Source organism: Echeneis naucrates, chromosome 14, assembly GCF_900963305.1.
Source record: "Echeneis naucrates chromosome 14, fEcheNa1.1, whole genome shotgun sequence".
In the NCBI taxonomy this organism is placed as follows: Eukaryota; Metazoa; Chordata; class Actinopteri; order Carangiformes; family Echeneidae; genus Echeneis; species Echeneis naucrates.
In genome coordinates this window covers 2,153,307-2,178,717 of record NC_042524.1, presented here as the reverse complement: position 1 = coordinate 2,178,717, position 25,411 = coordinate 2,153,307, and the positions used below count along the sequence as shown (strand labels likewise).

Here is a 25,411-nt window from a genome sequence, read left to right as displayed (position 1 = left end):
CCATAAGGGCCCCTCAAAGGCGTCCTGCTGGGTCATGGTGATCATTAAAACTGCATTAAGCAATATTTTATTGCCCTTAAAGGTTTAGTTGTGTTTGTGTCAAGTCATTTTCAGTTTCTTTTTATTTCATTAAGAGTTTAATCCCTTTGGAATAGGCTGTTCAAATACTGCTCTCATAAATAAATAATAAAAAAATATAGCAACATCTTTATTTTGCACTGATGTTTCTGATTAGTGTGACACATGCTGTTTTTTTTCTGTATTTTTAAAGTTTACTTTGTAAACCGGAACCACTCTGTCATTGTCAGCCCTCATATGTCGGCAGCTCGGTAAACAGAATTTGTTCTCTTGGTTAAGAACTGTGGTGCTCTGTTCATTTCCTTCGTCTCTGTGTGCGTTTGTAGGTGATGCAGCTGCAGAAAGAGAGCGGGACAGCAGAGGAGCACAGCTTGGACAAGGAGGCGAGAAAATGGGCGAGTCGCGTGGCTCGAGAGTACAAGAGCATCATCCACACACAGAGGGTGAGAACCAGATCAAACTGATGAAGAGGTCAAGGCAATGGTCAGACCCACAGACAGTCGCCACTTCCTGTTTCACATGATAGTTGCTCAATGCAACAGGCTGACAGTTTGGTATAGCTTGTATAACTTTGCTAAAACAGCTGATTTACACCGGAAATGATAAAACACTTGAACTAAATGATTTATCAACACATTTTAGTAATTTAAAGAATAGTAAAGAAATTCAAAATATAATGGGGAATATGAATATTCTTTGAAATATGCACTAAACAACATTTTTGAAAATAGCCAGTAATTTGGGATCCCTCGTTGTTAGCAAATATTATACACTAGAAGAGAAATATGGAAGAATGCTCTGTGGGCGGAGCTTAAACCTGATGTGAGCAGCCGATGTCTAGACTCAAACCCAGACCTCTGCAGGACTGAGCCTTAATTGTAGAGCAGAGACAGGAGATAATCCAGCTGTTTGAAGTGTCAGGTCTTCATTACGAGCTCTGTTTCTGTGTGTCTCGCCCCTGAACTTGACACCTGGTGGCTGGCAGCTGTCCTCAGATTCACCCCAGTCACCTGACTGAATGTGTTCACGAATGGGTTCGAATTGTCAACACAAATCTACAAGGAACAAACAACCTGTTGAGTCCACGTTGGATTGTCCACAGATGTTGTCGGGCAATAAATCAGTTCAGTCATTAAACATCACCGTCATTTCCCCTGAAGCATACCAGGAACAGAACAAAGGGAACATGAGGTTAAATGAATTAAAATTTACTTTTATTTAACCAGGAAGCCTGACAAATAATAACTTTTATGAAATAAATAAATATGATTTATTTTCCATGATGTAAAATTACTTTAGTGTGTTCAGGTTTTTTCAAAGTTGAGAGCTGATACTGTTGTTTAAGACCAACACAAAGTGTGTGTCACTAAACTGTAATTAAAGGTAGAAGAGAGGTCAGTTTGATAATGATAGATCTGGAAGTCGTAAAATCATCCACCATATGTGAAGGAAAAGGCGATGAAGCAATACATGAAGAGCTCATCATCATCATCACCACCACATAACAAAGTACCTGTTTCCAGTTTACAGCAGGATCAAACTTCGTGTTTCCAGAAACAAGGAAGTCAGTCACATTGAAATGTCTCTGGTTAACAGTTCTGCTTTTTGGACAGCTGTTGGACTTCCTGGATGATGAATGTTCTTGTAATTGTCGGTCACTGTTTCATTTTGTGTTTTGTTTTTAGGCCCTGGACGAATATGGGACGCAGGAGTCATCAGAGCAAAATAACAGTGAGCTGGAGACAAAGGTGGAAGTAGCCAGGCAGAGTCTTCGGAGGGCAGAGGTAACGTGTGTGTTTGTTTGTTTGTGCTGTTGTGCTGGTGTGTGTGTTATTGCGTAAGAACTGTATTTCCCTGTTTTCTCAACTCGTCATTCCTGTGGTCCCGGCGCTCCACCTGCTGGTTAAAGAGCTGAAATTAAGCATTGACAGCTGAAAGAATTCATTCATTAATCTGTCAGATATTCATGTAAGCTATTTATCAGACAATTTCTCTGTTTTAAACACTTACATAAGAAATTGTGACTGCATTGGTGCAGTGGTCAGCACGGCAAGAAGTGTCAGGGTTTGAATCCCAGGCCTGAGGTCTCTGTCTGCCTCTTTCAGGGTCCCTTCAGGTACTGAGGCTTCCACCTGCCGCCCAAAGACGTGAACATGAGTAGTTTGAATTGTTTGCTTCTGTTTGCCTCTATATGGCCCTGAATGAATAGGCGGATGCTGCCCTGGATCATTTGTCACACAAAACAGGATTTATGGTGCTTGAACAAACAAACAATCTATTAGTTAAAAAAAATTAACTTCAGATCAATTGATAAAGAAAATTGTTGGTTAAAGTAAGCTGTTTGTAGTTAAAACATTTTTTTAAGGCTTTTGGTTCAGTTCACTTTCTGTGCTGTGAAAACTGGAGAGGACCAAACAACCAAGCTAAAACGGAGTTACGCTTCTGATAACAGAAGGGACAACGGTTGTCCTGAAAAAATGACACCACACAATTTGCGTTATCACAACCAGGAACTGAAAAACAAATAAGTTAGAAGCAAATCAAGGAGGGTGGGAGGACATTACATGAAGTTCACTTCATCAGACGGCGTCAAAGACATTTTTGGGCAGGGGAAAGCAGAAATACAGTTCGGGTTCGACACATTTGCTGTGGGTCTGGTGTGGACCAGCACAGGGAGTGGACAGTGAGGATACAGAAGTGCAAATGATGTAAGACTGATGACATCTGCAGACAGCATTGTGCAGGAAAGTTTGCATAGCCACAGTACTGGATGGAGAGAGGACGCCCAGTCTCAGGCGGATCGGGAGGAGAGGGATTTTCCAATGTGATGATCCCAAACACACAATAACACAACGACCAGCAAACCTGTCAGATCACATAAAGCTGCTCATATAAGATATTTACAAAGATATTTTCACATCCGGTTCTTAAATGACCTTTTTTGTGGTTGTATTAGTCGAATGCTTCTTACTGTACAAAATATTCATGTTTGACGTTTGTTTTTGTGTTTTCTTGACGGCAGACGGTGAAGGTGAAAGCTGAGGCCCGTCTGAACCTGCTGAGGCAGGCGGGAGTTGCGGTTGAAACGTGGCTGAAGAGCGCCATGAACCAAGTGATGGAGGAGTTAGAGAACGAACGCTGGAACAACCTGAGCACCCACGACCCCTCTCTCTCTGTAAGACCATCAAAAGAAACATGTCCTGGCTTTATCTACAGTTCGCTTTTCTGTTTTGTTTGCGTTTCAACCAAAGTGATGCCCAATACGTTCCTGCAGGGGACGGCAGATCTGGAGCGGGAGGACGAGGAGGAGATGGAGGACAGTGGTGAAGTGTTGGATGACAGCAGCTCCAGCCCCTCCAGCACCTTGAAGAACTACCCGCTCACCTGCAAAGTGCTCTACTCCTACAAGGTGCCAGCAGAATACAAACTGCTCTTCTGTGCACATTTTTTGACCCAGCACATAACTTATGACTCAGCTGTAGGAGCTTTAGACCTACAGTTTTTACAGCATTGATGTCTCTGTCGCCACCAAGTGACCAAAAAAAAAAAAAAAGAAAGAAATCAGTAAACTTCACACCATTAATCATTAAAGTCTCTGCATTCATATAAACACTGATTATGAAATCTATAATACTTTCTCACAGCACTTTTCACTATTCAGAACCTCACAGATGATTTACAAGTTAGAAAGCTGACAGTAAAATAGATTTAAAAAGCTATAACAACATGAGCAAACACAAATTTTAATATAATAAAAGAGCAAATAAAAATTGAGTAAAAAGCAACTATCTGCATGATTAATAAAATAAAGTTACCAGTGACTAGTTTAGTAACGCGGTAATGGACCTCTGCTGTAACTCAAAGTGACTGATCCTGTTTGTTTCCAGGCGTCCCAGCCGGATGAACTGACCATCGAGGAGCAGGAAATCCTGGAGGTCATCGATGACGGAGACATGGAGGACTGGGTCAAGGTGCGTTACGTCTCCACAGACTTCAGCTTGGCTGTTGCGTTTGTCACCACAGAGCTCAGCGTTTTAGTGTTTTTCTGTCGTCATCTGTCTGTTTTCTGCACATCCAGGCCAGAAACCGGAGCGGGCAGGTCGGCTACGTACCGGAGAAATACCTGCAGCTGCCTTCCTCCAACAGCCTGCTGAGTATGCTGCAGTCTCTGGCTGCTCTCGACGCCCGATCCCACTCCTCCAGTAACTCCACCGAACCAGAGACCGAACTACCAACCGGGTCCGTCAACGGAGACTCCAGCGGTGAGCGATACCTGCGCAGCTCAGTCAGCTGTGGGAAAACTACACATTTGTTCCCGTTTCTGACCTTTGCCTTCATCTTGGTCGCAGTGTCGTTTGCAAAGGCGTTGTACGACTACGCCGGGCAAACGGACGACGAGCTGTCGTTTCCGGAAGGTGCCATCATCCGCGTCCTGAGCAGGGAGACCCATGAGGACGACGGCTTCTGGGAGGGGGAGTTCAACGGCGTTGTTGGCGTCTTTCCCGCAGTTCTGGTGGAGGATCTTGCCGGCGCCAGCGAGAACGGAGACGGGCAAAGAGACGGCAGCACACAAGTATGTCGACATTCTCTCAGATTACTCTGATACATGATTTCTGTTGCTCATCTTTCAATTACGTGCGCAGAGGTGATTTTATTTCTTTGTACTGGAAGCCAGTTTCAGAAAACGTACAGTTAAATTCACTTGATTTACAGCAGCGGTGCTGAACCATTTCCAACTCACAGCCAAACAGAAACCAAAACCTTTTTCAGGGAAATCCAACAGATCATGTTTACATATAACACCCAGAACACCCAGAACCTGTGAACTGGGCAGTTTTTAACTTTAACTTTGTGTACCTTGACTTTTAATTATTTGATTGGCTCTTATAAGGAAAGTGCTGAGTATGTAAACTCTTGTTGCTTGCGATCACTGTGGCAGCTTTGGTTTTGTGTTTGAACTCCGTACATTGTGTTCAAGGCCGCCCCCTCCACCGTCACCCAATGTGACCGGTCCCCTCGGAGTCCCTTCCAGCCGGGGCCCCTCCACAGCAGCCCCCTTCAGACACCCACCATGTCCTCCCCTCTGGCGAGTCCCTGCAGCGCTACAGCCTCTCCCATTGGTCGGCCACCTGCCTATCACAACGGACATCACAGGCCGCCGCCGGCACCACACAAAAGTCCCTTCCAGAGTAAGATCCATCAAAGTATTTGGAGGGAGTACAACATCTGAAAACTGTCAGTGACGATCATCTGTGTCCTCCTCAGGTCCAGCACAAGGTTCCCCACAACCCCCCAAATACCCAGAGACTGGATCCAGCGCCATCAGACCTGTGAGTTTAATTCAGTCCACGTTTAATCAAAGCTATCATGTTTATAATTAACCAACTCTGGATATTAAAAGTGCGGTCTTAGTCCACATAGGGTCTTTTATTTTGGTAGGGTTCTTTCTGATAATTCAAGTTGGGTTCTACACCTTTTTACCCTAAAACCCTGTTTACAGTTTTACCCTTTTCAGTGATTCAGTGTTTTATTTGTTTCACATTGCAGTTTTTTGAGTTGAAACAAGCAGAAACATTTGCATTCTGATGAATCTGTGCAGGTTCGTGCTGCTCCTCCGCCCCCGAAGCAGCATCCTCGTGGGCAGGTGAAGCGAAGGGAGGAGGTGGAGATCACGCTGGTGTGAAGCCGACACCCTGGCAGCGGCGACGGCAACAAACCAGCTGGGACTCGGCGGCTCTGCGCATCTGAACGCACTCCCAAAGGAAACCAGAGGAAACCTAAACCCCTGAAGACGCCCCGGTGGTCGGGTGAGACTCTGCTCCATCCCCCTGGAGGAACATTGTGCCTTTAACTTCCTCTCTGACCGGCTTTTTGTCCGATAAATAGAATCAAGATAATAATTTTGCTCTTCTACTAAGACGTGAATCATTTCAGTCCTGAACGAATTCATTGAAAATTGACAGAATATCTATGTTATCAGCTTCAAGCATCAATCCTCGTCTTCATCCAGAACAGGCTCTGTTCAAATCCAGCCCGACTTAGTGACACAGATAAAGTGACTTGGTGCTGAATAACACGACTTCTCTATGCAGAAAATGAAACCTGTCTGTTAGAAATCAACATCCCTTAGTAACGATGTGACGAATGAAAGGATGATTGGAGAGACCGGATCTGATCAGATGACGGACCGACGTCTCCACCAGCATCATAAAAACACCAAATGAGGGACGATGCATCAGAAAACTGCTGTCCATCCAGAGAAGCCCACAGCGGCTCAACCTCACAGCCACATTTTATCTGAGCTTTTCCTGCAATTTGTCCCGTCTGTTTTCAAAGCGTGATATGATTATTATTATTATTAATTCTTTTGCCTCTTTGCTGTGTGTTTAATACAAAGCTTGAGCTGGAGGAGTTTCTTAGTTTAGAAACTTTTACACTGATCTGATTTATTTACAGATAACACCTTTAGGATTTTTCCCTTTAATTAATGTCTTCAGTAACTTTGGAGAGAATCAGGCTAGCTGTTTCCACCCGTTTCCACTCTTTATGCTAAGCTAAGCTAAGCTAAGCTAATAACCTTCAGGCTCCAGTTTTCATATTAAACAAACATGAGAGTGACTGAAAACCAACAAGTACTTTTTATAGCTCCGTTGATGCGGCCGGTCCATAATTGAGTTCATCTATAAAAAAGGGAAATATTGTCATTGATGTTATAAAATAATCGCACTCCCAGTTCAGTTATCTGACAGCTCAGTCTCTCTGCATCTCTTCCTGTGTAGCCACGCTGAAGTTCAGTTTTTGCATTACTTCTATGCAACATTTGGCATCAACACGCACCAAAAGTCTGTTTTTCTCCACGATCGGATCAAAATAACTAAAAATGAAAACGCAACGCTGGCAGCCGGAGAGGCGGGTCCTCTCCTCCAACTGGTGGACTGTAACTGGACACAGTTACACTAAAGAATAAAAATTAAAAACAGAAACAAGGGAAAAGTGGCAATTTTAGGTGAGCGTTTGTTGTGTCAGTGCGGGGGGAATCTGCTAAAACCATTTATCAAAAATAAATCCTGAGAAATTCTTTGAAGGGGAAAAACAGCGCGCGTACAAATATAGTCTAATTTTTTTTATCCGTTTGTGTTGTAAAATAAAACTCTGGAAACGTTATCTTGTCGCCAGTGAAGTTTTTCTGGTGGTTTGTCGAGGAGACGGCTGACACTGAGATAATGTTTAAAAAAAAAAAAAAAAAAACGCCTTCATTTTTAAGGTGGAAACCATCCTGAGCTGCTAGCTAGTCCGATTTTACAAGAAAAAAAACTTATACTGTTATAGTGAAGCACTTTTTGATGTCTTCTTGTTCCTTTTCAGTATTGTGGATGCTACATTTGTTTGTTTTAAATATTTCCTGTTTGACGTTTTGTTTACCAGCTATATTGGTATGAATACTTCTTTTATCGGCTCGGCTTTTATCGCTGTGTTATTTAGCCTTAAATAGCCATCGTAGTGTCTTTGAGATTTGACCTTTTGATCGTATTGTTTTTGATATATTGATAGTTTACAGAGAGCTTGGAGATGGATATCTGTACAAATGATAGCACAGCTTTTGTTTTTTGTTAGAATTAGGATAAAAAAACCTATTAAACCGTAGTTCGATTGGATCAGAGGAAAAAGGTATCTGTCAGCCACGTTGCTGTGTTCTCGTTGATCTCCTTGAGATCTCAATGACATCAAACTTATTTTTGAAGTTTGCATTTACCCTGTTGTATTAACATATAGGAAAAAAAAAGATCTCTTTTCCCAACAGAGTTGTTTTTGTTCACTTGCTACTGGTTTTGATTCCACGTCAAGTCTGAATCTGAAATTCAGTGACAAACTGCCCACGTTTTACAATGTAAGCTCTGCAGAGGCTGTCGAGTGACATATTTACACACCAGTGGATGTTTAACTGTATTTATTGTGTACAAATAAATGTGAAATAAAGATAGCTTAAATGAAATAACCGACTCCTTTATTTAAGTATTTTAGTTCTGATTTATTGTTTATATGGTTGATAATTTTAGAACTGTGAAAGAAGGCAGAGAATTTTCAACAGTTCTTAATTATCAAGTTTTTGTTTTTTTGTTTTTTTTCAACTCATGTAGTTCTTGTAGTTTTAGTGATCTTTCATTATTTTATGTTTTTTTTTTTTGCCTGTTTTCAGCCAAGATTCCAAAAATTGAATTAAAATAGATGAAAAAAGTAAAAAAACAGATTTTATCCGGCTCTATTTGTGTGCTTGAAGATTATTCTACAACACTTTCTGTTGGACCAGCTCAGGGTCTCAGGGGCGGGGCCTAAGGCACCATCTGAAATCTAATTGGCCCCCTGAAGTGCCCCTGTCCTGTCACTCATCTGTCGTTGGTGGCTGTAATACCACGTCCGACCGTCGGTGGCAGCAGTGAGCCGAACAGGCAGCGCCACTAAAACAAGATTACTTCAATTTAAATGAAAAATACAGATGGAGGTTGCTGATCTATCAGTTTTCTGCCGTGTGACTTGAGCAGCACAATAAGTATTGGCGCCCCACTATAGGAAGGTGCGGGTTCGATTCCCGGTGTGGGCACCGGGTTGTGTGATGGACTGGGCTACCACCCCAGGACCTAGACCGGACCAGACCAGACCAGACTAGACCAGAGATAGGACCCCTTTAGAGACCGGACCTCCAGAGACAAGACCAGAGGTGGGACCCCTTTAGAGACTGGACCAGAGGTGGGACCCCTTTAGAGACCAGGCCCCCCAGAGACAAGACCAGAGGTGGGACCCCTTTAGAGACTGGACCTCCAGAGACAAGACCAGAGGTGGGACCCCTTTAGAGACCGGACCTCCAGAGACGAGACAAGACCAGAGGTGGGACACCCTTAGAGACCGGACCAGACCAGAGGTGGGACCCCTTTAGAGACCGGACCAGACCAGAGACAAGACCAGAGGTGGGACCCCTTTAGAGACCGGACCAGACCAGAGACCGGACCTGACAGAAAGTCTAATGTATTTGTTGGATATTGACGCTGGTTTAAAAAGTTGCTGCAAACAAACTGTCTGCTCACTGAAATGCTTCACCTAAATGGTAAACATTAAAAAAGGTGCTTTTTCTTTTTCCTGTCCACACAAAAGTATAAGTTGACAGTTTTTCCTTGCTTCTCTTGCCTGCAGTTATTTGTTCTAAATAACCCAAAGCTGATACATGTTTTACCTTTACTTTTCCTACCTTGTTATTTTTAAAAAACTTATTCTTCTGAGACTTCTCAAATGTATTATTTGAGGGGTTTTTTCTTGCTTTTTTTAACTTTATTAAATATTTAGAGTTTTTTTCAGCAGTTGTGAAAATTTGTGAAATTTCTCTACTTTTGGACAAATAAAGGAAACAGCTGCTTTTTTTTACTTCTCTACAGAGTAAATCTTTCTCAACTCAAACTTTACCAGCTGAGACTTTCTTTACTTGTTTTGTTGATGTTTGTTTGTTTGTTTGTTTTTTCTTCCTATTCGACCTTTTATTTTGTTAACACCGGATGCAGTTGGATTGACTCCGGCTAGCTTGACAGCGGTGGTGTGGAAAAGATGGCTGCTTCGGCGGCAACGGCGAGTTGTTCCCCGGGTTTGTGTCCGAATTACGCCGTCATCTGCTCCTTCCTCGATCGGTACGGGGCCCTGTTGGACTTACCGGAGCTCACCTTCCCTCAGCTGGAGAGATATCTGCAGGACAAGGCCTCAGGTAGGGCGGAAACGGCCGTCGCTTTTTAACGATAATGGGACCGTGCTAGCAGGCTAGGCGGCTAACGTTAGCTAGTTGTGTGTTATTGTGTGCTTTTCCGACCACCTCCTTCACTTCGGCCGGCTGCCGCTCTGAGAGCCGGAGAACAGCCCCCGGGTGTGATCCCAGCTTCCCCCCGGAGGAGAGCCGCCGGACGGACCGGGCTTTCCTCTCACTTTTTCCAGCTTTTATCATTTTTTTTCACCCCCAAAGCTTGCTGCCTTTATCTGGCTCTCCGTTAACACAACACAACACAACACGGGGGGCACTAATCTCCAGTCACCGAAGGGCCGGGAGGGATCCCGCAGCACGCCGCTGGCGGTGATCTGCAGTCGGTTGGTGTGTCGTTGTGTGTAGCGGGTGTTGGATTGTGTACTTTATTTACAAGTTAAAAGGTTTTGTAGTGTTTTCGCTCCGCTTCCGTCAGGCCGCCCACAGCCACGCGGACATCCGGTCACGGCTTTCAAAATAAAACCAGCTTCGGTCACCACCCCCCTCTTCTAAATAAAAAACGCCGTAACGCTGTCGGTTTAAAACAAAAGTCACACTATCACTCTTTTATGCAAAATTTTGTTATTTCCAAACATCCTGCTGTCGTGTGTTAGGCTGCAGGTTAAATTGTGTGTCAGGTTTAAAGTCGGAGAACTTCCGTTTCCGGTGCCCATCGTTGCGTCTGACTTGACTATTTTCTTTTATTTATTTATTTTAAATAGAGTTGTTGCTTTGCGCATGCGCCAAGTGTGATGTTCAGCTCACATCTGCTGAGGAGAAGCAGGTTTCTGCAAACAGGCTGCAAAACAGGCCGACAGAGAGGGTGTGTGTTCAGTTCTGGAGTTTCTGGACTCGGTATCTAGAAATTTGTCTGATGTGGACCTGAGCTGATGAGTCGATGTGTTAGAAACTGTTAGTTAGAATAAAAGTTTCCCAAAACGTTATTGTTAATAGTTTCTTCTTCATGAAAAGCTTTTGTGAGTCCAGACTTAGCCATTCTGATATCTGCCAGTTTTTATTTCTTTTTTCTTTGTTTGCTTGTTTGTTTTCTGTGTATAGATTAAGGTTTTGGGTGTTTTTTTTACTTCTCTCATTAATGCCATCCAGTAAACGTGTAATGATTTTTGATCGAGACCTGGTCCAGGATGGGGTGGACATAGACCAACTTGCAGGGATAGTAATCTGATGATTTCAAGTTTATTTTGGGTATGACACATAAATAACGCAATCTATATTGAGGTTCACTATGTTTTTACGTTTGTATTCATATTTGTTTGTTGGCGCACTGATGTGCAGCCAAATCCCCCCAAAAAAGGGAACACATCCAAACATATCAAAGTACAATATGTGTCCTTAACAGCTGGAGCTTTCAAATGTGAAAACATTATTTCTGACAAACAATAAAAGCGGGTTTTCGACACTCACTCGCTCATTTTTCCTCAGTCCCGAAGCTGCTGGTTGATCTTCACGTCAAGCTGCTGAGGAAAATCGGAAAGTCGGTGTCAGCGGACAGATGGGAGAAGTATCTGGTGAAGGTAAACGGCTCAGTTTTTCTATGAAATGTACAGTTAGACCCAAACTCCGTCCATCAAGGCGGGTGACGACTCTCTGTGGTTCATCACCACAAGCCACCTTTCACAGCTGATATTTTTCATATCAATGACGGACACTGCAACACTCAAACTCGTGTTTTTATGGGATTGGTCATAATTCCAATGATGGAGCTGTTGTTTTGACTTTCATACATGATGCTCAGCTTCACTCGACAACAAGCGTGATGACACACGGCTGATTTTCGCGTTGCAGGTTCAGCCTCAACTAACGGCCACATTGAATGAAATCAATGACAAATAAAGTCAATCTGTCCACTTTCTTAAATAAAAAGTTTGTCGTTTTTATTGCAGGTTTGCCAGGAGTTCAACACAACATGGGCGTGGGAACTAGAACAAAAAGGATACAAGGAGATGACGATAGATTGCAAGACGGGGATACTTAAAGTAAGTTGTTCTGGTTTTAACAGCGGTAGCTTGGTTTCCTCTGTCGGCTGTAAATGTTGCACTGATTTATTGTAGCTGCACTTGAAGAAAGTTTGGAAAGTAAAATGATGAGCCTTTTTCGCAGCAAATATTTTTGACATGCTGTAAAATTAAAAGTAAGTAAAAGTTGCTTCCTAAATAGACTATATTTACGTCTGTTTTATTTAAGGCATTAATGATGATTATTCCATGTCAAAAGCTCAGTGTACGCCGTTTAGTTTCATTTGGTACAGGGTTGGCACGTTGTCTGACTGTGTCATGTGACTCCTGCAAAACATTAGTGACGCTGCATTGAAGTGTTGATATGAAAAGTGAGAGAAATGAATTCCAGCCTGGGCTCATTCAGCTGACTTGACGTTATGTAGCGTCGGTTTCGGAAAGTTGTGTAAAAATGATTAGACACAGACACCGCAGCAAACCCAAAACACAACTGAAACTGGGTTTTCACTCGCTCTAGTGCATGATTCTTTTTCCAAGCTGGTTTCTTAATGGCTGTATATGCAAACTTGAGCTACTTTGAGATCAAACACGCACATCATATAAATTCAGTTTGAAAGTAGAAACACTGTATGAAAACATTTCATCAATGCTGTCAAATAAAAATAATAAAAAAAAAAGTCCATATGTCAAACTGTGTGCTACATATAATAAAAGAGCAGAGATGTCACGTTTATGTAAATAAACAGATCACTTTTCACTAAATGCTTACACATCTTTCCATATCTGGTGCGGTTTTATGAATAATGCTGTGGCCTTTCCTTTTCCTTCAGTATTTGTGTGAAAGCCAGTTTGATGAAAACGTGAAGTTCAAAACCGCCATCAATGAGGAGGACCCAGATAAGATGCGCCTGCAGCCGATTGGCCGGGACAAAGACGGGCAGATGTACTGGTTTCAGCTGGACCAAGACAACAACGTGCGCGTGTACGTGGAGGAGCAGGACGACTTGGACGGGTCGACGTGGAAGTGCATCGTCAGGTAGACAGACAGAAATGTAACGTATCGGTAAAGGCAGGCACAGTGTGTTATTCACACAGTTACGCTCCTCTGCGCTGTTCTTCCCCTGCAGAGACAGGAACGACTTGGCTGAAGTTCTGGCTCTGCTCAAGACGCAAATTGACCCTGAGCTGTTGAAAAGGGACGAGCAGAAACAGGCAGTCAAACGGGACAGCGAAGAGGACGACGACAGCACAGACACTGAGAAAGGTCAGACTTCTGAGTTGGAGGGTTTTGGAGTTTGAATCACTGATACCACTAATAACTGATGTTTTGTTTAAAATATCTGAGTAGTTCCTTCAGTTTTTCATCCTGTAATCTGTTATAATATGCAACTTTATTGATATGATTCGGGCCAGTTGGCTGAGCTGGCATTTTTATTTTATGTTGGAATCCCCAAAGATTTCTGGTCTTTTATATTTGCGACAGGTGAAGGCAAAAAGACTGAAGTAATAACAGATGAAGACAGCAAAGACTCCACCAAGGTCCCCGGCCCAGTTTCACCAAAGACACAGAGTGACGAGAAAGTGACGCAGAAAGATGACTTGAAATCAGAAGTATCTGAGGCCAAATCATCCCTGAACGGCATCGTTGAAGATAAAAGCCAAACAGAGCTTCGTTCAGAAAATATCAGTACAAAAGCCCAGAACATCAAACAGGAGCCGATGGAGGTGTCAGACACTAAAACGAGCTCGGCCTCAGAAGCACAGAGTTTGCCGGTAAAGACGGAGAAAGCAGAGGAGACTAAGAGGAGCAGTGCTGAGGAAATTCAGCAAGCTCTGAAGAACGACCAGCAGGCCAAAATCCCCCTGAAAAAAAGAGGGATGAAGTTTAGTGAAGACTTTGACAAAAGCAGCGGGATCATAGTCCAAAATCCATCCGTCTCTCAGGTCAAGGATGCCCCCAAAGCTGACGTGACTCCTGATCAGGGAAAGAAAGCTCAGAGTGTAAATGATCACGTTAATGGAGAAATCCAGCCTGAGTCAGAAAAAGCCCTCCAGAGTCGTTTGAGTGAGTCTGTAAAGGATGCTGCCGTCGACAAAGAGAAGCTGGATGAACCAGTTGTGAGTAAAACTGTAGACGTGAGAGAAAAGGACTCCTCGTCTGCAGACAAAGAGAGCGAGAAAGGAACGAACAATGAAGCTTGCAGTGCAGAAAAGGTCCCAGAGGCAGATGCATCACACCAAACAGACTCAGAAAAGAAAGACCTAATGTCGCAGGCAGAGAAGGAAAGCTCTGCAGAGACAGAAAAGGCGTCTCCCCTGCCACCAAAAGCAGAGCCACCACCTTCATCTAAAGATGTAAATAATGCATGCGAGAAGTCGTCTAATCATGAAAAGCTTGAAGAAGTCAAAGAGGAACCAGCCAACACAGAAGAGTGTTGTCCTGTGGACAAGACATTAAAGGAACCCGATGAAACATTAACAACCCATGAGTCAGAGCCGCTAAATTTAAACCATGAAGTCACATCCAAAGAAGCTGAATCAAATGATTCAGCCTGCGTGGACAAGAACTCACCAGAGTCAAGTCAGACTGGAGAAACTAAGCCAGCAGAAATCGTACCGGAAGATGCAAAGAAATCAGAAGTCTGTGATAAAGATGCAAAAGAAACGAAAACATCTGAGACTGATGCGGAGAAATCCGATGAGCTGGCACCAAAAACTGAGGCAGGAGTCATTAAAACGACAGAGACGCTGCCCGCTGGCGAAGGTCCTCCAGAGAATTCTGAGGTTTGTGAAAATAATGAACCACCATCTGTGATCAAGAAGACAGAGACAGTAAAAGCTGGAGATGTTTCAGAGCTTGAAGACGTCTCTATGAGTGACAAAGCAGACAAACCATCAGCCAGTGAGAAATCAGAAGAGGCGTCAGACATGAAGGACAGCGAGCGGTCCTCTGTCGTTAAAAAGGTAGACCAGGGGGAATCGTGTCAACCTTCGGAGCAGCTTGATAACATAAAAGACACAGAGAAGCCTGCAAACAAAGCCAGCGACGCCTCAGCAAAGACTGAAAAGCCCGAGGACATAAAGGAAAGTGTCAACTGTGAAGGTGATACGATTCGTGATGATACCAAGATAAGAGACTTAACGTCAGGGCCCGTCGAGGTGGAGGCCGTTAAAGAGGATCTGACAAAGCCACGAGAGGTTGACAAGGCTGAGATGAACTCTGTAGGGCATGAGACGACAGAGGAGGCATCTGGAGGGAAAGATAAACCATCCGAAGAAACTGATGATAAAGCCACCAAAGAAGAGAAGACAGAGACAGAGCACCCCTCATCGGATAGTAAAAAACACACCGACAGTGAACAGGTCGAAAATGACAGAGAGAGTAAAGAGGAGTCAACGGAAGATAAACAGCTAACGGCTGATAGAGCGAAGAAAGACGCACATGACGAGAGCGAAGGTTCAACCAGAACAGAGAAATCTGAAGCCCGAAACGAGAGCAAAGAGGCTACAGTGGAAAATTCAAATGAAACCCAAAAGCCTCCCGACCCGAGCGAAGAACCGCCCCCGGATAAACCCGCTGAAGAGGTGAAGGGCGAGGAAAGTAAAAGCCAAAATGAAGAAGAGGACTCGGCACCAAAAACAGAGGTGGCCAACGGCGGCGAAGCCCCAAAAGATGTCCCGGAGGAGGGAATTCGTCGGAAAGCGAAGCTGCCAGCTCACCGGAGGCGAGCCGAGCTCCTGAAAGAGGAGAGGCAAGGGGACTCAGAGTCCGACACCAACACGGGGAGATCTCTGCGAAGGTCGCCGAGGATCTCTAGGCCGACGCCAAAGGCGGTAGAGATCCACGACAGGAAGGCGGAGAAATCGCAGGCCGCTCCGCCAGCAGAGAAGCGGGACGACAAAAAGACGGAGAAAGAAAAAGACGAGGAGGAGGAAGGCGAAGAGGAGGAGGTGAAGGTCGTTCAGAAGAAACCGAGAGAGAAGAAGGTGGATCAGGAAGGTCAGCCCAAAGCAACCAAGGTAGGACCGATCATTCTGAGACAGGAAACTGTCCGCTGACATCATTAAATGGTTAAACGACTCTGTTTTATTGATGCATATAAGCACGTTAAGCCAATTTCATGTCATGTCGTGCGACTCGTCTGTGATTGTGTAGGAAAAAAAAACGAAACCAGAAGATAAAAATAAGGAAAAACTGAGCGAATTGTGTCTCTGCCGGATGTCAACATGTTGTGTTTCTTCAAAAGGGGCGAAAGAGACGGAAGGTCCGATGGTCCAACACGCGAACGCGCCGTAAAAAGAAAGGCTCGGAAGGCGAGGACGACAACAGCGACGAGGAGTCCAGCGACGAAGAGGAGAGCGAGGACGAGGACGACAGCGACGAGGACTACAAGGTGGAGCGGAGCAGAAAGAGGCGGAACCGCAACCGAGAAAGACGGAGTTCGGACTCCTCCACATCTTCAGACGACGACCTACCTCCAAACGACGACCCCTGCAAACACTGTGGTCTTCCAAATCACCCTGAGCTGGTGGGCACACACTTCTGCACAGCTTTAATGAAGAAAGGAGTTTTGGAGGGCAAATTAAAGGGAAGGAAGAAGATGGATGAGAGCAGGGAGAAATCAAAGTTTAATCAGAGGAAGCACAGTCACATGTAGCGTAATAAAAGTCAGGATAACTTTCTCCAAACCTTTTGGCTGCAGATCGAGGAGAGAAAAAAAAAAAAAACAGGACTGAGTCAGGTATTTTAACGTTTGCTATTAAAAGTAAAGCGGCTACAGAAAGATTTCTCATGTTTTTAACAGGCAGGAGCTATTTTTGGTGCTGCTGCTGATTGCAGGAGTAAAAGTCCAATGATTTCTCTCCATAAACTAAGTTTCGTGAGACACAGATGGAGCACTTCCACAGACCTGGAAGTGCTCCAGTTACAAGCTTGCTGCGTTTTTGCGACTAACATCTGATGGTGGAACTTCAGCTTCATGGTGCTGAGGAAGCAGATCAGATATTGTGCAGCCAAAATCAATACACTCTGATTCTGGGTTCACTTTGGATGAATTCAGCAGCTAATAGCGTCACGAAACGCTCGAGCATTTCAATCTGCCAAACTGACATTTTACGATATTCTCAAAAGATTAACTGCTGTCTGATTGAAATCTAATAAATGAAGCCCACCAAGCGTTTCAGGTGAAGAAATACAAAATAAACATTAAAGGAGAAATTGTTAATAAAATAATAGGATAAAATTAAAAGGCACAGTTGTTGCTTTTCTTTCCTCTCGCTTCTGACTCATGCTAACAGCCTGAGTTAGGACATACTGAAGTTTTTCTGCTAACATCTGTCCACATCTGTCCTGCAGATCTTACTGTGTGATTCGTGTGACAGCGGCTACCACACAGCCTGCCTGAGGCCTCCTCTCATGATCATCCCTGATGGAGAGTGGTTCTGCCCCCCCTGTCAGCATGTGTGTACCAGACTCTGCACCAAAAATTCACTGAAATGTGAATGTGGCTTTAATGTTTTAATCATTGTTCCCCAACTGTAGAAGCAGCTCTGTGACAAACTAGAAGAGCAGCTCCAAAACCTCGACGCCGCGCTGAAGAAGAAGGAACGAGCCGAGAGAAGGTGAGACGTTTTGTGTTTGCAGCTCAGTTACAGGAGCAGATGACACCATCTGCATCTCACCTGCACCTTCTGCTTTACTGTCGCCGTGTGATCATGTGAGCTTTCAATTAATTCCACCTAAAATCCGATAAATCAGACTACCTGAGGGGGAAAAAAGCTTTTCTTACCTGCACACTTTTGTGGACCACAATATTTGGTGCATTTGTTAATATCTGATGATGATAATGTGATTATTCTGTCCATTCCACAGCTTTTGGTTCATGTTCTTATCTTAAACGTGTGTTTTTATCAATGTTGAAATGAAGCACTCAGTCTTCTCCATGCACACGATCTCTTCCAGGAAAGAGCGTCTGATTTACGTGGGGATCAGTGTTGAAAATATCATCGCGCCTTCGGTATGTGGCACACCTCGTTGAGGTTGTACAGCCGTGAGTGGAGGCAAGACCAGTTTGCATCTTTAAAAAATAAATGAATAAATAAATAAATGATGTTACTGCCCCGCAGGTGGAGGTAGAGGAGGAAAAGCCGGAGATCATCATCAAAGAGAAGAAAGAAACAAAGCGAAGTAAGAGCTGGGGTCGAAGGTCAACGAGGGCAAAGAAAACCATCAGCTACAGGTTTGTCCTCGGAGGGTTTAACATTCAGTCATTCTTGTTTGAGTCAGTCATTGAGGTCAGATAAAACTTTATTGATCTGTTTGAACGTTTTCTTCAGTCATTTCATGCTAGTTGTCTGTAGGCAGACTAGAATACTGAGCCACTAATAGCTAATTCAGAATTATTTGAATGGAGCAATTTGTCGAGACATAAATGAAGCTGTTGTTGTCGATCAGAAGTAGCTCTGCTGCAACATTATACTTCCTGTTTACGTCCCCCAGAGATGGGATGATGGGATGAGCAACCCTAACCCTAAACTTTTATAAGTTTCTCAACCAGCTAGACTTGTACAAACACAAGTGAAATTGGCCCTGCTATATGAGAATCCTGTAAATACAATGCCGCAGTAACACAAATGATCATATAAACAACAAAATGGTAAGTAGAGTTAAATGGTTTGTCAGCATCTGCCGATGAACTAATGAGGCTGGGAGGGAGAAGTTAACACTGGCACTGACACATCTCCATCTGCCGGCGACGACTGTTTCCTCTTAACTTTCACATCTGACAAGCCTAATGAACCTTGTTAGTGCCGAGCGCTTGTTTAGATCGTTTGTTTCCTTTTCGCTCAGAGCGATTCAGCTGTCGCCGTCACCGCCGGAGACACTTTGACTTTCTTTGGCTCGGGCTTTAAGTTTCTCTCTGCGGCTGATGAAGTGCAGAAGAACAGTGTGCTCACCCATGCGTGAAATGTGATTCTTGCTTGTGCCAATGTTAATTTTGCAGATTTGATGAATTCGACGAAGCGATCGAGGAGGCAATTGAGGAAGACATCAAAGAAGCAGAGGGCGGAGGTACGAAGACATGAGCCCTGCTCACACCTGACAATCAACTGATGTAAAGCAATAGGTCAAAATTCTAGGAAATATAATAATATATTTTTTATATGGAACCAAGGAAACGTGCTCTCACATTCAGCAGATCCTGCTGTTTTTCCCGTTTCCACTTTATAAGCTCAGCTAACCGGCTGAGATCTCAGGAAGTAAGCGAAGAGGCGTATTTCCCAAAAGGAGTTGACGAGGGTGTTTGTGTACACAGGAGCCGGTCGGGGCAAAGACATGGCCAACATCACAGGCCACAGAGGAAAGGACATGTCCACCATCCTTCAGGCAGAAGAGGGGAAGGAGAACGGCCGCCCGCCGCCAGCCAGTGCTGGGCAGCGCAAGAAGAAACGCCGGCGACTCAACGACCTGGACAGCGACAGCACGGTGGACGAGGAGGAGAGCGAGGAAGAGTTCCGCCTCAGTGAGAGGTGAGGACCGGCAGAACAACGCTGGCGGTGGAGTTGCTCTGTCAGAGGTTTGTTTACATCGCTTTGCTTTGTTTATTTCAGCTCAGAGGAGGAGTTCGTCGTGTCAGACAACGACTCAGAGGGCGAGTCGGAGGCGGACTCCAACAACAGCGACGTCGGGAGCAACGGCAGCGGGAAGCATCGCGTGTCTTTGTGGAGCAGGAAGCCAACGAAGCAACGACGCAGCTCCAGAAAGCGACGGAGACCAAGAGGTTACTCGGACGATGAAGAAGAAGAGTCAGACGAGGATGATGAAGATGAAATAGGTTTGTTTTTGTTTTATTTACAGTATTACAGCAGCATCAGTAAAATAGAAGAAATAGAATTAGACAATAGATAGACAGTATAAACAGGTATTATAGATAATATAAAGTATGTACAGTAGTACTATGGAGACAAATTTGCAAAAACTTGCTTGAAAACATCAATTTCTTTAAAAAGGGACCCAAAAAAAATCACTTTATTTTCAGCTTGTGAATAATTTAGTTGATGGATTTTCAGGGATGGACTCCCACCAGAGCTCATTGACAGGCGGGGCCGAAGTGCAAAACGTAGCTGGTTACATCACACTTCTGGTCACTAATTGAACCGTTGAGGGGAGTTATTCACCCACTTCTGTGACTTTTCAAAAACCGAGGATCCAAAATTCACACCCACTTCTCACCTCAGCTGGAGGTGAGAGAGGAGACTTTTACTGCACCACTTTTTAATATAGCCAACTGGGTGGAACGCTGAGTGTCTGTCTGGAGAGACTTTGTGCTGTCGGCCTCGTTTTTGACAACATCGCTTCTCATCTTCGTCATCACAAGCTGCACTTCTGTCTGACACAACGCCGTTAATCACGTTACGCTAACCAGAAAATGAATCCCCAAACATTCAGAATAATCAGCTGATGGTTAAAGTGATTAATTATGAAAATGTTCAGACAACTTCTCTGATTGGTCTGCTCTAATGTAAGAACATCAGGCTTTTCCCTGATATTCCCTGTATATCATTACAGGTTGAACACAGATTCTTCAAATCTGAAAAATTAGAGCAGATTTCAAATGGTTGCACAAAGTATTGGCCTTTTTAAAACTCCAGGGGAAGAAGTTTCACATTTCATTGTGTGTGTTAATGCCGCCTCTCGGCTCGAGCGCTGTAATGCTCATGACTTTTTGTCTGGTGTGCGTCCAGTGACTGAAGGCTCCAGTGAGTTCAGCGACAGTGATCTGGATGTGAGTCGACGGCGCTCTCGGCGGAGCCAGAAGAAGCAGGTGAACTACTGCGAGACGTCGGAGTCCGAAGGCTCTCAGGCTGAAACCAACCGAGCTAAAATGAAACCCAGACGTCAGCAGGACAGCTCAGACAGTGACGGTCAGTCAGAAACACTCTGAACAGCACAGACGCTAACACACTGACCTTTTTTAGGCCTCCACGATGGAAGTAGTAATAATAATAATGGTGTGTAAGAAATGCCCTGATCCACTGCTGTTTGGGAAATCACTCCATCTTACTTTTTTTTAGAAGAAAAAAATCCAAGGAAATTAAAAAATTTAGCTTTATGAAATGAATTGGATCATTTCAGCACCAAGGACAGAGACATCCAAACATCCTTCATTTGATCAGAAAACGTTTTATACATAAAGTTATATACAACTTTTATATGTCTGTTTGAAATGTCTGGTTTTTTTTTTCCAGTGAGGTACAACACTGAACTGTCACTAAGAGAAAGTTGTATCACATTAAAATAGTCCACACAAAGTGGATTGGTTTTATCATTTAGGATTTAATGTGTTACGTTGGGAAAGAAGACGAACTCAGGAGGAGGCGTGTCAGAGACGTTCGCTGTGTGAAATGACTTGACAGATAACGGTGCATGTTTCCTTTTTGTTTCGGTTCGTTGGACTCGTGTCGCTCAGGTTTCATCGAGTCCGTGTCAGCGTGCGTTCTCTTTGGGATAGACAGCCGAACTACAGGCTGCTCATGATGTCTTGCTTTTCTTTCTCCAGCGAGTTTCTCTCGAGATTCGGAAGAGGAGACGAGGGATCGGAGGCTGAAGAGGAGAGCTGACTCTTCAGAGGAAGACTCGCGGCACAGACGCCGACGTCTGGCGCTAAAACGCAGGAGAGCGTCCGAAGACGACGACGACGACGACTCGGACGATGACTCGGACGACTCGTCGTCGGAGGATCGACCCATCCGTAAGCGGGTGAACCGCATCGACTCGGACGATGACGAGGAGGAAGAGGAGGAGAAACCAAAGGAGAAGAAATCAGAGGAGGAATCAAAGGGAACAAATCCATTGGACAGCAATCTGGTGGAGGCCCCGCCCACCAACGGACAGAACCCAGTAAAGAGCCTCGAGGGCTTCACCAGCCGGCCTGCTGCCCCCGCCGCTCCAGGCCTCATCCCACAACTGGAGCCGCCCAAAAACATCAGCGCCGCGCCAACCGCCGCCATCGCACCAAACGGTCTGGTCGGCCAGGAGATGGCGACGCAGGACGATGACGAAGACGACCTGTTAGGAGTCACAGACCTAGTGGACTACGTCTGCAATAACGAACAATTGTAAAAAAAAAAACAAAACAAAATGGTGTACTGTTTAATTTTTTTGTGGTATTGTATTTTTATATTGCTTAACTTTATTATTCCCTCCCCCACCGACACTTCCTTGTCGTCCTTTTTACTTTACGTGTCATCCGGAGCTCGATTCTCAGAAACCTCCGCCGCAGTAAGAACTGGATGTGTCACCAGTCTGATGCTGCTGCTGTGGGATTGTTCAATAATCAATAAGGGCACCAACTCATCAGGTCTCATTCATTCGGTAATAATCAGTTTACCTGCAGAAACATCATCCAGCTCCACTGCCAAGCCACCTCCTTCCACTCAACGTGTGTCACTCGACATTCTCCTCTTCTTCTTCTTTTTTTTTTTTTTTTTTAAATCAGGTTCAAGATTTTTACAAGTTTTGCTCCGTTACTGATCATCATGGAGGAAAAGCTGGCACTGAAGTTGTTTCAGAGGATTTGTTGAACTGGACTTATCATTCCATGATGGATAAAAGTTCTGGGCATCAAAAAGGACATTTTACATTTTATCCCGCAAAGGTTTGGCGTTTTGATAAATATGAGCCTTTGCCTTCTGGACGTGTTAAATGAGATGTTTGATTCCACTCTCATGTCACTCTGTAACGTACGAAGCCTGGTAACTTATCTGTAGAATATAAAATATTTCATGCAAAAGAATTTCCAGCGGACAGAAACGTTTTCCCATTCTGACAGAATAGTTTTAGACTTCAGTCACCAAGTCAGCAAAATAGGAAGAAGACAATGTTCTTAGTCTTTTAAAAATCAGAGCAACCGCGAACAAAAAGGAAATCAAACTGTATGGAAATATATTTTTGCTCTAATTCAAGAAATGTCTAATTCTTGAAGCGGCCTCCTTTTTGTTTTAGGTTTTAGTCACATTTTTCATGTCTGCAGTATTTAATGCTCTTTTTGTCACAACATTCAGCATGAAAATCAGATTTTATCTTCAGTCCTCCAGGGAAGGAAATGTAAAGTTTCCATCGGTTCCATGTTTGGATTTAACAGATGTTAATGAGCCACATTAGAGATGACGACGGCTTCTTAATGAACAGACAGCTATGAGGGTGGTGTCGATTATCTCATCTTTTCCTCCTCTGCCAAAAATGTTTTCCAAAATGTCAAATGTAATCGATTGTTTTCCTTTGGGTGAGATTATTTATTGATTTGTTTTTTGGAGGACGAGACGAGACGAGACGGGACGGGACGATCAGGTCCACGTGGATCATGAATCTGATAAGCTAACCCTTCACACACAGGCTGGGACATTGCTGGTGTGTGTCTGTCTGTCTGTGTGTGTGTTTGTGTCTGTGTGCGTGAAACACATTGTTCCCAGTTTTTTGCTCTGGATGTTACAGTGTTATGATATATATTCAACCCCTTTGCTTCAGGTGGGGGGCTGAATGTATATATGTGACCGCCCCGTTGACAGGCCTTTGTTTCTCACCCCCCCCGAACTCTTTTGTTGAGTGCTAGCGTAGCTCTTCTGTATATTGTAAACATATAATTATTTTAACTATGTGCGCTGCCATCGGTATCGTGACGGGCTCCCGGATTGTTCGGGTTAAAGAAAATCCCAAACAAAACTCTCGTCCCTCCTATTAATGACAGCTAGTGTAGCTCCCTCTTATTACATCTATGTTATCGTTTGTGATTTTTTTTTTTTTTTATAATGTATTTTTTGTATATCTTAACACTTATTTGTTGTCGTCTGTCTGAAATGTAAAGTGTCTTATTTTCTTTGTACATTGTCCTCCATAGAAGGTTCAAAAACCTGCAGATCCCTGGCTTTTAATAACTAAAGTAACACTCAGCTCCACAACAAACTATTTCTCTTTTTCACCTTTGTTGTTTTTATTCTGCCATCTTCAGATCTTCCTGTGTACAAAGTCTCCGTTTCTATTCTAATACTCTGTTTTCACAGTCTTGACTTGATGATCAGGTTTGGTTGTGAGGAAACCACCGACCTTTAAGACCTCAGGTCCAGATCAAGACTGTGGAAATGAAAACACTTTAAATGGAATAATTAGTTTTGAAGCGTCAGGATGCAGTTTTTGGACGGAGGGACATGGACAGAAAAGAAAAAACAAACCAATGACTACACTGACCTCTGCTGGAACCAGTCTGTGTGTATATCTGTAGTTTTTGCTGTAATATATTTAGAGGCATTTTTTTAATCATGGAAAAATATATTGGGCAATTCTTTGGGATTGCATGAGTTTCTAATAGTTTTCTTTTGTAGGGAACTAATATTGGCACAACATTTTTTGTAACAAAACCAGAAAACTTTGGCATGTTTTAAGGATGTGTTATCTCCTGACCTGGTGCGTTGGCGCTGAGGGACCCGTGAAGTAGACGCCGCAGGATATCTCATCATTCGCAGTCAAACTGCATCGGTAAGCATGTGCTGACCCACTAAAGGCATGTTGTAGGAATAAAAAATGAAAAAAAAAAAGGGGGAGACGGGGATTTTATCGTAGAAAATAATTTAGGACAGCTGAATCTGATTTAAGAGAGGAAATGTAAAATATTTTGTAAATTAGTCTCAGCATGGTCTTCACAGAGGATAAACCACTCTATTTATCAGAACCTTTTGATACTGGCTGCAGCCAAAACTTACCTTCCGACACAAAACCTTTATGTGCTGCTCGCACTGCACACAGCGTAGGCTTCTATACACAACATTTAGCTCGTGGTCGGACAGATTATAGCAAACCCAATTCTACTAATAGAAGTGTGTGTTCTGCTGGTTTGAGTCAGGAGTGCAGGAATGTGGATGTCTGCTGTTATAAGTAACCCTGTTTTATAGTCTCCACAGAGAAAAGCAGAATGTATTCATCTGTCTCACAGTTATCAGATAACTAGTAGCAAGATCTGCACGGGAGAGAAACCAACGGGCGTGCCAATGACTGAAGTGTTATCAGAGTTTCCTATTTACCTCATGATGAATCTGGGAGGAAAGACACCCTGTCCGCTGTGTATAGACCCAAGTAGACTGGTTGTTGGTGTTTTGTCTGCTCCTTACCTTTTTGTTAACTTTACTGTTATTTCTTATGAATCTGATCTTGTACATTTGTCATAATAAAAAAGGGTTTTAATCCTCACGCAACTCTCGTCTTGTGTGACTTTTCGTGGAGGAGTTTTATTTGTCGGCCTCATGAACATCAGAAGGAAGTCAGCTGTTTAAAATTAAGTGCCTTTTGGTTTAAACAAACGTTTAATCTGCCAACTCTTAAAACCAGACAACATAAACAAACGGTTTTTAATCCCATGAAAAGCCAAGAAACTGAGCAAAGGCCTGACAGAAGAGTAAATAAGAGCATCAGTGGGTCTGTATCCCTGCTCATCATGTGTGTTTACTCATATCAATGCTGCAAACTGAGCAGGGGGCAAAGGTCACATGATGAAACAGACCATGTAGGACAAAGTACCAGGTGGACGGGAGT

At 43.7% G+C, this 25,411-nt stretch overlaps 2 protein-coding genes across 3 annotated transcripts in view; both read left to right on the top strand.

The window, feature by feature from the left end:
• Nucleotides 1-7,358, top strand: part of LOC115054190 (F-BAR and double SH3 domains protein 2-like) — a 28,572-nt gene extending 21,214 nt beyond the window's left edge. The window contains exons 11-20 of one of the 2 annotated variants that reach the window (XM_029519270.1): nt 405-521; nt 1,764-1,862; nt 3,101-3,253; nt 3,353-3,487; nt 3,966-4,049; nt 4,157-4,340; nt 4,428-4,651; nt 5,057-5,267; nt 5,344-5,408; nt 5,678-7,358. In XM_029519270.1, the coding sequence (XP_029375130.1) occupies nt 405-521; nt 1,764-1,862; nt 3,101-3,253; nt 3,353-3,487; nt 3,966-4,049; nt 4,157-4,340; nt 4,428-4,651; nt 5,057-5,267; nt 5,344-5,408; nt 5,678-5,761 (1,356 nt within the window). In that variant the 3' untranslated portion in view covers nt 5,762-7,358. Of the gene's footprint in view, nt 1-404; nt 522-1,763; nt 1,863-3,100; nt 3,488-3,965; nt 4,050-4,156; nt 4,341-4,427; nt 4,652-5,056; nt 5,268-5,343; nt 5,409-5,677 lie in introns of both variants that reach the window. The other variant, XM_029519269.1, reaches the window with a different exon arrangement.
• A 2,309-nt stretch (nt 7,359-9,667) lies between these two features.
• On the top strand, nt 9,668-25,069 carry rsf1b.1 (remodeling and spacing factor 1b, tandem duplicate 1). The gene is made up of 16 exons (XM_029519575.1): nt 9,668-9,823; nt 11,297-11,388; nt 11,758-11,850; nt 12,660-12,865; nt 12,957-13,093; nt 13,313-15,849; nt 16,077-16,358; nt 17,186-17,290; nt 17,372-17,451; nt 17,792-17,846; nt 17,956-18,068; nt 18,834-18,901; nt 19,146-19,359; nt 19,441-19,664; nt 20,575-20,754; nt 21,390-25,069. The coding sequence occupies exons 1-16, from the start codon at nt 9,670-9,672 to the stop codon at nt 21,950-21,952; spliced, it is 5,103 nt and encodes a 1,700-aa protein (XP_029375435.1). The 5' UTR covers nt 9,668-9,669; the 3' UTR covers nt 21,953-25,069.
• The last annotated feature ends 342 nt before the right edge of the window (nt 25,070-25,411 follow it).